At 38.4% G+C, this 12488-nt stretch overlaps 1 protein-coding gene across 4 annotated transcripts in view; it reads left to right on the plus strand.

Annotated features, from left to right (window-relative positions):
• Window positions 1-880: 880 nt before the first annotated feature.
• The window catches only part of EHBP1 (EH domain binding protein 1), a 307647-nt gene continuing 296039 nt past the window's right edge, over window positions 881-12488 (plus strand). For all 4 annotated transcript variants that reach the window (XM_058667867.1, XM_058667869.1, XM_058667868.1 and 1 more), the window contains exon 1: window positions 881-1099. In XM_058667867.1, coding sequence (XP_058523850.1) covers window positions 996-1099 — 104 coding nt within the window. In that variant the 5' untranslated portion in view covers window positions 881-995. The remainder of the gene's footprint in view (window positions 1100-12488) is intronic.

Here is a 12488-nt window from a genome sequence, read left to right on the forward strand (position 1 = left end):
ACTGTTCCCCTGAGAGTGGGGGAGGGAGGCAGCGCACCCGGCACTGTCCCCTTGCCCCGCTGGTCATTGCTTCACGCCCGGGCAGGAGTTTTCGTTTGCCTGCCGCTGGCAGGGAAGGTGAAGGCAGCCCAGGTGGCCTGGAGCCGGGACATTGCTCTCCCGCAGCCTGGAGATTTCCCTCCACAACTCATTCCCCATCGTCCCCCGCCCCCCTCCACCGAACAACAGCATGTCTCCCCTCTCCTCAGTTTCTTCAAAACACATATTCTCAGAGTCGGGGCAGTTAATTGTATACTGAAAAACAAAGTTCATTTTAAAAATGCTGCACTCCTGCCTCTGGCTGGCGGTGGGTATTTAACAGCATCCCTAGACTTTCCCGCTCTGCTCGCCCTTTGGTGATGCTGGGAGGGGAAGGTTGGGCCCAACTGGCGCGGCTGCTGTTGAGGATGATTACTTGATGTGTTGTTACCCGTCTTCGGTGTGAATTGTGATTTCTTCCTTGGTGTCTTAACATCTGATATTACTGGCTTTTGAGATCCGTGTTTTGTTTCATTGTTTGAAAAACATGCAGAGAACTGGGGTTGTCGGCTGCAGCATTATCCAACACGAGTGGTTTAGTCACTTCATGCCCCTCTCATATTCTTTCTTTTTGTCTTTGTTTTGCTTTTCAGTCCTCCACAGATAGTCCCTGAGGTGGAAAGGTGATGTCTTCATGAGGGAACCTCCTCTTACTCATCCTGTCATGTGTACCATACTGTTCTTGACCGGGCCATTCATCTAAGATGGGATTTACCCTGTGAAACAGGGAGAAGACTTATGGACTCCAATCATCATTTCAAGTTCCAGTTAAGCTAGTTGAGGTGTTTGTTTTTTTGTTTTGTTTTTTTAAGTACAGGAAGACATATATGCAAAGCTCCTTTGCTTTGGACCCTCTAGTTTACTAAAGCTACTGTGTTGCTAACCCAGAACTGCTCCCTTCGTATTGACCAATCATCATGGCTTCAGTTTGGAAGAGACTGCAGCGTGTGGGAAAGCATGCATCCAAGTTCCAGTTTGTGGCCTCCTACCAGGAGCTGATGGTTGAATGTACAAAGAAATGGTAAGATGTTCCTGGTGGTACACTGTTGTGCGGCCCATACTCACTTTGGCCTACACTCTTGAGTTTTCTGATTTGGCTTCGTAGAGTGAACAAAGTATGTAGAAGTTGGGTGGGGTGCAGGGCACTCTAACAAGTCCTGTGGTGTGCAGTGTTGCCACTGGTGCCCTTCCTGTGGATTTCAGTTACTGCACTTCACACTTCGGATGATTGATTTTGTCTTGAAGTTGTTCAGCATTAGTGTTAGAATAACTTGGAGGGTTAGAATTTCAAGAATGGCAACTGAACTATTAGAAATGTATTTACATGTTTTAATATGTGTATATGTACTGTTTTAGTGCTGAAGGTTATGGTCTTGCGGTGGTGGTTATCTTTTAATTTTCTTGTTTTCTTTGCAGAAGGTGAAAAAATTTTCATTATTTGTGTGATGAAATACTGTTACACACAACCTTAGAAATTCTTTTGTTAAATGCTTAGTCAGGCAACTGTATTTTATTTTAATTGCTTAGTTGGATACATTTCTTGGCCGGATGTAAGGAAGCAATTAGTAATGCTGCTCTGTGATTTGCTTTTTTTTTCCCACTTGACTAAAGTAAATTTAGGGTTTTCTTTTTACTGTCCTGAATATTAAGCAACGAGAATATTTGTTTACTGAAAAAAAGTTAATTTTCAGCAAATGGTCCTTTGGGTTTTGATTTATTGCAGTGATTAAGCAGTATTACTGCAAAATAAGTCCATTTCATTGTCCAGAAGGACTGTAATCTTATGTCTATAATAACCTCTCTTTTACACACACTTTTTTTTAGATGAAAAAATAGTTTTGCTGTATTCTAAGACTTTCACTGCATAAATACATTTGAAACAGGTTTCTGAATATTTTCTATTGAATTTTTAGGAATGTTAAAATTAGTGCAAGAAATGCATGCATCGGTTAAAAACTTTATAGCATGCACTGTGGGTTTAGAGTTGATTATGACATGATTCATACCTTCAAAGAGCTTACCATCTACCCTAATAACAGTCATGTAAATTCAGTTTGATAGTATGAGACATGTATGATGTAGGGATTTTAATGTCTCCATTGAGTTAGATATCCTTGGATCAAGTTATTTAATTTCTTTGTAATTTGATTTCCATGTCCACAAAAGTAATAGTGGTACCATGTCACAGGAAGGGTGATGGTGATGATTAAATTAGGTGATATGTAAGGCTTGGTACAGTAGCCTAGCAGCTGAAGTCCTCTTCTTGCATGTGCCAGGATTCCAAATGGGCTCCGGTTCTAATCCTGGCAGCCCTGCTTCCCATCCAGCTCTGTGCTTGTGGCCTAGGAAGACAGTCAAGGATGGGCCAAAGCCTTGGAACCCTGCACGCATGTGGGAGACCTGAAAGAGGCCCATGGCTCCTTGCTTTGGCTCCACGCAGCTCCAGCCACTTGGGGAGTGAATCAGACAGAAAATCTTCCTCTCTGTCTCCTCCTCTCTGTATATCTGACTTTGCAATAAAAATAAATAAAATAAATCTTTTTTAAAAAATTAGGTGATATGTATAAGATTCTTAGAATGATGTCAGGGACATAGCAGATGCCCCCAGTAAATGCCATTATTATGGACTGAATTGGCAGAGGAGAAAATAATTGATTCTTTAAGAATAGAAGGTGGAGGGCCCGGTGTGATGGCCTAGTGACTAAAGTCCTTGCCTTGAATGCACTGGATGCCAGATCTCATCTTGGAAGCCCTGCTTCCCATCCAGCTCCCTGCTTGTGGCCTGGGAAAGCAGTCGAGGATGGCCCAAAGCCTTGGGACTCTGCATCCGTGTGAGAGACTCAGAGGAGGTTCCTTGCTCTGGCTGTTGAGGCCACTTGGGGAGTGAACCAGCGGATGGAAGATTTTCCTCTCTGTCTCTCATCCTCTCTGTATATCTGCCTTTCCAATTTAAAAAATAAATCTTAAAAAAGAAATAGAAGGTGGAATCTTGAGATATGTTTCTGGATTCTCAGAAGATTTTAAAAGATATTACTAGTATTCCAGAAGGCAAAGGAGTTCTGAGATGTGAAGGACATGTTAGACTGATGCAACAGCATATGCAAAAAAGCCTGGAGGTATTAACCAGCATGAGTGTAATGGAAATTCAAGCTGTGTAGCTTAATATTGATGGGGCTTAAAGTGCAACATTAGGGGGAATACAGTGGTATTTGATGTCTGAGGCAGATAGGATTCAAGTCTTGGAAAATTAAATGCTGTGGTAAATGCCTTGGGTTTTGATTTTGGGTAAGAGTAAAAGTTTTTGAGTAGAAGAGATATTAGGTTTTCTATTGGGAAGTCTACCAGGACAGTAATGGGGAGTAAGGATTATAGTATGGAGAAAAGGTGACTTGAGGCAGTGATTTTGGAATAGTTGATTTTGTGTGCAAGATGAGAAAAAAGGTTTGGAATGACAGTAATAGAAGGAATGAAAAGAATTGACTGTGAATCACTTAGAACATAGAATGGATAGGGCTTGGTAATCCTTTCAATTAGAAGATTTTGTTTGACATCCCAGTTTCTACTTTTGGAAGTCTGGGTATGCTGCGAAGATTGGAGTACATGATGAAAGTCCTAAAACAAATATTTGTTTCTTTTTCTCTCTCTCTCTCTCTTTTAAAAAAATACACATTTATTTGTTTTTATTTGAAAGGCAGATTTACAGAGAGAAAGACAGAAAGATCTTCCATCTGATGGTTCACTCGCCACATGGCCACAATGGCCAGAGCAAAGCTAAAATGAAGCCAGGAGCTTCTTCTGGGTCTCTCATCCAGGTGCAGGGTCCCAAGGCTTTGGACTGTCCTCCACTACTTTCCCAGGCCACAAGCAGGGAGCTGGATAGGAAGTGGAACAGTCGGTGTGCAAACCAGTGGCCATATGGGAATCCAGTGCTGCAAGGTGGAGGATTAGCCAGTTGAGCAGTTGCAGTCAACTGAAACAAGTATTGCTTAATTTGGCAGTATCCTGGGAGGACCAACTTTAAGATGATTAAATTTTAATATTTTTTCTTAAAGGAAATAAAACATGTTGTGTAATTACTCAGATAGTTTTGTCTACCGTATTGGAAGCGTCTCTGAAATGTTTTTTGCTCTGCAGTGGTATTTGCTACCATTAACGTATTTCAAGTTGAAAATAACAGTAAATTTTTACTTAATTGTAGGTGAATAGATGGCCTGATTATTTTAGAAATAGCCATTATGGCATACCCACTAGAGTGAATCTCATAATAAGATTATCCCTTAAAACTCGAAAATTGAGGATGTTTTAGAATTTTCAGACATGTATTGCAAATTTTTTTAGTAAATACTATTTTTGCTTTATTTTTCTCTTAGGGTCATTGTGATGAATGTAAGTTAGGCTTAGTTTCTCCACGTATATCCTACTCTCTTCTTTTTTTTTTTTTTTCTTTTGCTTCTCATTTTGATCCATACCTTTTTTGGCTTTTACATTGTTGGATGTGTTTGTGTTGAATTAGTTTCTTTAAAGGACATAAGAATAAAAATAGACTTGAACATATAATAAGCATGTTTTGTTATAAGTTGGATTCACATTTTAGGGATTACTTTTAAGGTGTGGAACAATGAAAGGAAAAAAATTACGTGCTACTGATGAATAAAAGGAAAGTATCCATGATAACATTAAAGATAAATTATAGGTATTAAGAGAATATGAAACTAGATCTGGTATAACTTAGAGAAGAAGGAGTAAAAATAAAAAAATAGTGTTACTGAGATTCTACCTTTGAAGAATGTAGTATATGGATGCTTTGTCTTTTAGGAACTTGCTACTTTTAGTGTCTGAGGACTGGGAGCATTTGAAGCATGTGGGAGCTAGACTTGTTGAATCAGAACCTGTATTTCAAGAAAGTGTTTTGAAGCTTAAGAAAACCTGTGTTTTAAAATCATGTTTTCAGTTTATCAGGTAACTGTCTTAACGTTGAGATAGCCAGAATGGTGGCTCAACAGGCTAATTCTCTACCTACAAGCACCAGCTTCCCAAATCGGCATTGGTTCATGTTGTAGACGCTCTGCTTCTGATCCAGATTTCTGCTTGTGGACTGGGAAAGCAACAGACAATGGCCCAAAGTTTTGGGACACTTCATCCATGTGGGAGACCCAAAAGAATCTCCTGGCTCCTGGCTTCAGATCAGCTCAGTCCTGGTTGTGACAGCCATCTGGGCAGTAAAACAATGGATGGAAGATCTTTCTCTGTCTCTCCTTCTCTGTGTAAATCTGCCTTTCAAATAAAAAGTATATAGTCTTTTTTTAAAAAATGTAGTGACTTCTACAACATTTTGAAACTCAAGCGGTTGAAGATGGTAGATAGTGTGGGATTCAAGAAATGCATGCTTTGTTGGTAGAAGAAGTGAGTGTTTTCCAAGGCAGAATGTGCTGTTTGTGTCACTAAGGAGAGGTGGAACATTTCCCATGTTCTCTCTGTTTTTTTTTTTAAAGATTTACTTATTTTATTACAAAGTCAGATATACAGAGAGGAGAGACAGAGAGGAAGATCTTCCATCCGATATTTCACTCCCCAAGTGAGCTGCAACGGCCGGTGCGCGCCGATCCAAAGCCGGGAACCAGGAACCTCTTCCGGGTCTCCCATGCGGGTGCAGGGTCCCAAAGTATTGGGCCGTCCTCAACTGCCTTCCCAGGCCACAAGCAGGGAGTTGGATGAGAAGTGGAGCTGCCGGGATTAGAACTGGCGCTCATATGGGATCCCGGCGCGTTTAAGGCGAGGACTTTAGCCGCTAGGCCATGTCGCCGGGCCCTCCCATGTTCTCTTGTTGTGGACATAACAGATAGCAGGATAAAGGCAGGAGTTTAAGGAGATCATAATTTTTAGTTTAGGAATAAGCTCACAATACCTTACTCTTGGTCAAAGGATGAATGCTGAAATTAGAGGATTTGGGATTTCTGTTTTCTTAAGCTTCTCATATTGATTTAGATGTAGTTATAAAGCTTTGCCATTGTCTTGGCTGATATGTGCTTCCTTTGTTTTAAAATTTCATTTTCTGATTGTTTCAATGTCTAGTGGTGCTAGAACTTGGGTCAGGAATGAAAGCCAGAATGATTTTCATTGGAGAGAGGGACAGTATATCATTATGACCTGTTCCTCTTGACTTATTGCTGCATAAAGTGGTTGTAGATAATGGGAGTTTCCCTTGCCACTCTTATTGCTGAGCCCAAATCATTTAAGTAGTCTTGGTGTAACTGATGCTGCTGCTGGCAAAATAGTAAGACTGGCTATTCGAAATGAGTTTGAAAGAGAAGCTGTGCTTTCATTTTTTTCTTAGTTTACTTTCTGTCCATTCTTCTAGCACTTGCAGATTTTTAGTTTTCTCAGAGAAGTCTTTAGAATAAGTTCTCAGTGTTTATACAGATGCTTAAAAGTTGGCAAAGTGTGGTTATGATGATGGCAGTTTAGGCTGCAGGATGAAATTCTGGTAAGGGCTGTCTAACACGTGATATGAACTATTATATAGGAAAATGTATTTTGCATGTGTGTGTCTTCATTACATACATGAACCTATTTTATCTGTTCTGTAATGTTATCCATTTAATTCTTACTTATGTTAGGGCTACAATGATTCAAAGTAGTATAAATTTCTCAGAAGGCCAAATTTATTTTATTTCTTGATTTTTCTGTGTACTATACGTTTTTCTTGTATGAAGCTGAAATTGTAATTATAATTTATATTTTAAATAGATAATACAGTCCGTAGTATGAAACTCCTGCTTTCCTCCAGTATTCTGCATCTTTAAAATCCTTGTGACTTCAGGCATTGAAAAGAGTAGCTCTTCCTAGTGCTTTTTTGATGTTAGCCTCAGATAACATATAAACTCCTTAATCTGATGTTCCAGGATCTCTGTAATTGATCCTAGTCTAGTTTTCCAACTGGACATTAGAAGGCTATATCCACTTTAATAGTTAACTTGAGTTTGTAAAAGCCAAATAACATCAAGACGTATTCATTTTGGATACACTTCTTTGGGTGGCTAAAACAAACCTTTATTACCGACCTGTAATGGAGAGATATAGGACCACATAAGTCTTGGTGTGAAGAATTTTTGAAATAGAAATTGTTAAAATGAATAAGGAATTAATTGGAAACAAGGTTGATGTGTTTTAGAAACATCTGTGAGTCCAGTGTGTTTGGGAATACAGTCACTTTGTAAGGTGATTAAAAGGTAAGGTCTGCATGGTTTTCAGGGAATAGATCATGGAAGGGCTTTTGAATTTGAAGTATAATGGGAAGTTTTTGAAGGATTTGAGCAGAGAAGTGCGAAATAGTCAGTGATGTGTAGATAATGTACCACACATCTGCCACCACCAGCACTATACTTTATCAAGGTGTAGCATAAATTTACATATAATAAAATACATACAGTTTAACTGTACAATTCTAAATTTTTTAACATGACTTGAGAATTTAACAATATTTACTCTCAACTTGTTTGAAGGAGAGAGAATGAGAGAGATGGAGATGTTCCATGTGCTGTTTCACTCCACAGATAGCCACAATTGCCATTTCCAACCATCTGTCACTCTGCCATTTGGACTACCACAATGACTTTCTAACCGATACCCTTGGCTTCTACAGAATAGCAGAGTAATCTTTTTAAAATTGTAAGCAAATTACATCTACCATTGTATGTAGAATTTATGAGACTATAGGAAATTTCCCCTGGCATTCAGATTGATTGAGGAGTAATCCTTGAGATACTTCCAGAAATAGAGGGGGGTCAGCTATAAGACTGAAAACAAGCAGTAGTGGAATAACAGGAAAATTTAGGAAGGTTTTGTAGGAAACCAAGCACAAAAAACCAAGGAGGGGAGTATTTTGCCATGTCAAAAACTATCGAGGGACTGAGCAAGATGACTGTGGGTTTGGAAGATGGGAAAAACTGATGACCTGAGGAATGGTTTTAGTAGGATATCGGGAATGAAAGCTTGGAGAGATGGGTTAGAGAAATGGAGGTGAGAAGAGTGATAGCAGATGATTTTCTTGGAGAATATTGCAACAAAGCAGAAAATTACATAGTAACTGAATTCTTGCCTGGTAGTAGATACTTCGCATGCTTGAATGTTGGTGGAATGGTTAGTAAGGAAGGGAAAGCTGATAATGTGGTAGCAGGGAACATAACCTTAGGAGAAACAGAAGAGGATTCAGTATACAAATATAAAGATTAAACTTGGGTGGAAGCAACGATGATTCATTATCACAAGGAGGAAAACATACAATATATGGGTAGAGAAATATATGTTTTGGTGAGGGCGGGTGTTACCTTCTCTGCTGTTGAATTGTTTTTTTAGGGAAATAATGCTGGAGGTTATCAGTTAAAAGGAAGGTAACAAAGAGTTGTTGAAGAATTGAGGTGAGAGGAGGTATAAATTTGTCGAAATGAGAATGAACTGACTAGAGAAAGAGAAGATTGTTGGGTAGTCCTGAAGTCATAGAATTAAAGTGAATGCAAACCAGCAAGTTGGCGTATTTTAATCCAGCTGTTTTAGTGCTTAGAGGTAGTTAAGGAATAGGTAGAGCTGGATTTATCCAAGGTTGATTTTTTTCAAAAAAATTATTTTCATTTTGTTTGAAAGGCAGAAAGATAAAGCTTTTCTTGTGATTCACTTAACAAATGCTCTCAACAATTGGGACCTGGGAGCTCAGTCTAAGTCTTCAGGGTGGGTGATGCGAAGCCAACTACTTGAGCTGTCACCTGCTGCCTTCCAAGGTGTGCATTAGTAGGAAGTTGCAGTTGGAAGAGCCAGGCATTCCCATATGGGATGCAGGTGGTATCTTAAATGGTATCTTGTATATTAGAACCTGCTCCCAAAATGAACAAATTCAAGTAAATTCTTACTGTATTTGAATGGGTCATCTATTTTACCTCCCAGGTACCCTTAATTCTTCCACGTGGGTGGAGGAAAAGACTTTTTTGAGTAGAATTGTCAAGGAGTTTGTCTAATATATGAAATAGACTATTTCTGTGACCTTTAAGTTTCCAAGAATAATGAGAGGAGAAATGTTTTAAGACAAGGAGTCAAATGCTAAACTTCAGTGTATGAGGGTAGAGGCAGGGCAGTGATAAATGATTGCAAAAAGAGAGTTAAGGGCAGTATTGCTGTAGTTATACATGCATACACACATATAGTTATTTAAATATAGTAATTAGTATTTTCTGCTTATGACTCAGTATGCCTCTATATCAAAAGTTGACAAAATTTTCTGATATAGAAGCTGCTTGTTTTGTAAATAAAAAGCTTCATTGGAGCGTATCTACGTCCATTTGTTCACATATTGTATATGGTTGCATTTACACAATAATTGTAGAGTTCAGTAGTTACTACCTAGATTGAATGGCTCTAGAGTTTAAAATAGTTACTGTGGCTGCATAGGAAAAAGTTTGTTTAGTTTGTGGTTAAAGACACCCATATCCAGATCCTACCTTGGAGTACCTGGATTTGATACCTGGCTTTGGCTCCTGGCTCCAACTTCCTGCTAATGCGTGCACTGGAGACAGTGGCAATAGCGTAGGTACTTGGACTTCTACCACCCAGATCTTGTTCTGGGTTCACTTTCTGCCCTGGCCCAACTCTGGCTGTTTGCCGGCATTTGGGGAGTGAGCTAGTGTGAATAGGAGTGCTCTCCTACTTTCTCCAATAAAAAGAAAGAGCATGTTTGCTGACCCTTCTCCAAGTCTTTGGAGTTACTGCAGCTAGTGTCTGCTGAATCTGGAATCTAGTACCTTTCAGTCTTGTTCTGTGCCAGTCTCTGCACTGGTTAGCCTTATTCTAGTCTAACTGTGTAAGTGATGAAGTTGATTGTACCTGTTTTCTGGCCCTCTAGAAAGAAACTTTGGAAGAGCTTTGGGGTGCTTTCAAGTCTTTGAGTATACAGATGATATATTTTCTTCGTGACTTTGGATGCATTGCCTTTTAGTACCTTACTTGTAAACTGGAGAGGATGATAGTGTTTTCAGTTTAGAGTTGCTTTCATGGTTAAATGAGGTCACACTGTGAAAGGATTAGAACAGTGTCATATTATAAGGATTCAATGCCACACATTATTATTATTATCTTATGATTTAAGCAATGATTGATGAGGTCTAAGAGAGAAGGGATACTATGTAGGCAAGAAAAATGTAATCTGTAAGTTGAATAGTGTTAAGAGAAGGTTGAACTTTTTTTTTTTTTGTAGCCCGACTCAGTAAATTTATTTTATCAAGCAACTGGTATCTGGAGCATTACTGTTTGAAGAGCATAGTGACCAGAGAGCTAGGAGTAAATGGGGAGCCTGATAACAGAAGTGTTGTGCTGAAATGACTTAAGTTTTCACCATGCTTTGGCTTTTGGAGAGAGGAACTACAAATTTTTTACTTCTGCAGCAAAATCACATAATATGGTTTCATCTGTATTTCCGTCTTTAATATCCATCCTAATAAAACAGAGCTAATAATACTTAATTGCCCTGAAGTAGTTCATTTCTTGATTTACGTTCACTGTAAAAATTGCAAAAAGGATTTTGAACTCATTGCTCAATATTTATGTTCATACACTGCATCTGAATGTTTGTGTTTTTGTTGAAAGAAATAGAACTGAATTTGTGAAGTGGGTATGATTAAGTTTTAGGATGTCATTAAATTTTTGTCTTATTTGTCATTGTTAAAGTGGCATTTTAAGGCACTTTTGCTAGTAGATATCCTAGACTTTTTTTTGTTAAGTTTGAGCGATCACAATTTTCCTACCTTATTAATCCTAGTATTATTATTTTAAACTAATAAAAGTTTTAATTAAAGCTGTCATTAACATTGACTTTAATTAAAAGAAGTTGCCAGTTTAAAAATTAACACCCTACCTGTGTACAAATGAATTTGTTAGCTTAAGAATTTAAAATAGCACTATGCTAACTAATATAGGGAGGTAAATAGAACAACCATAGTCTCAGAGAAGAAAGAGAACCTATTGGTAGGCATTTTGAAGGGATCAGTGGTTACCACTGGACGCTGGATTTAGTTGTGAGTTTACTTGCAGCTGAAGGAAAAAGAGAAGTACATTGTCTTACGTGAGCATTCTTTTGGTTAAACTAAGTACAAATTTGCTTGCTGAGACTTTTCTTGCAACTTAATCCAAAAGGATTTTTGTTATATAAAAAAGAAAGTCTTCTACAAATGACCTTAGAACCACTATTGAATTGGATAATATTTATGCCAACTTTTATTAAAAGAAGGTTACTTATGAGAGAGCAAGGTTGAGGAGCCTAGTAGTTTTCTGATCATTCAATTTAAACCAGGCACAACTTGAAAAATTTAGAATAATATATGTTTCATATAAATCACCTAGTTTTGTGTTGCCTTTTACAAAAGTACCTAACCAAAAGAAATCCAGTTCTCATTATACTGGTGACAATTCAGGTGCTTATAAGCCAGTGGCTAGTAAAAATATGAAACCTGTCTGTTATCACAAAACATTTTGTTGGACAGTGCTGCTTTAACTGTTAGTTCTTAAACTCATGGAGCATCAGAATTGCAGACTACTTTGCAGATATGAAGAATCCTAAGCCATTTTAGGGTCCTGATTCCTTAGTTGTGGGGTGATGCTGAAAAAACTCATTTTATTCCACACCAGCACGTTAGGTTTTAAAACTGTCCGTTGCCTTTTATTTTTTTCTTTGTGATTTTTGTTGTTGCTTAAACACAATAACAATGTATCTTATCTGTGCCACATGTGCAGCTGTCATTTGAACTGGTTCATTTATACACATACAGAAAACTATTGGGTTTTCTTTGATATAGGCAAAGATTGTGGAGGGATAGTTAGAGGCATGTAATTGTTTTTAAAGGAAGGTCCTGAAACTTCTTAGTTTCTGTATTATTGTATTTCCAGGAAATATCACTGGATCTGCTAATTTTTTCCCCTCTCAAGTTGCTGTTATTTTCACTTTAATTTTTCAGTTGCTATTCCGTATGGGTTCCAGCCTTCATTATTGTTTGCTAAGGCCCTAGGTAATTCAGCAGCCAAGATCCCCATGGGAACTGTGGAGATCTCATGTGGCTGCCAAAGAGATACCCAAGTTTGAAACACAGTAGTGACAGTCAGGAACCCATGTGACTATTGGCTTTAGCAGTTACGTCTCAGAATTAGAGTATGTCTGTATTTCTGCAAAACTAGATTTTTGGCAATTGTGAAGAAAACCAGGTTCACATTAGATTCTGTGTGGATCAGGGAAAGAGAAAGGCAATGGCCAATCTAGTTTTAAGATTTGAAATGTTGTGTTTTTTCAGTGTTTGAATCTGAGTCCTGAATCAAAAGAATGACTGTATTTCTTTCGACCTGGTGGTTGGAAAGCCTGTGAAAAAACTGCCAGTGCA

The sequence above is a fragment of the Ochotona princeps genome, chromosome 8 (assembly GCF_030435755.1).
Source record: "Ochotona princeps isolate mOchPri1 chromosome 8, mOchPri1.hap1, whole genome shotgun sequence".
Taxonomy (NCBI): domain Eukaryota; kingdom Metazoa; phylum Chordata; class Mammalia; order Lagomorpha; family Ochotonidae; genus Ochotona; species Ochotona princeps.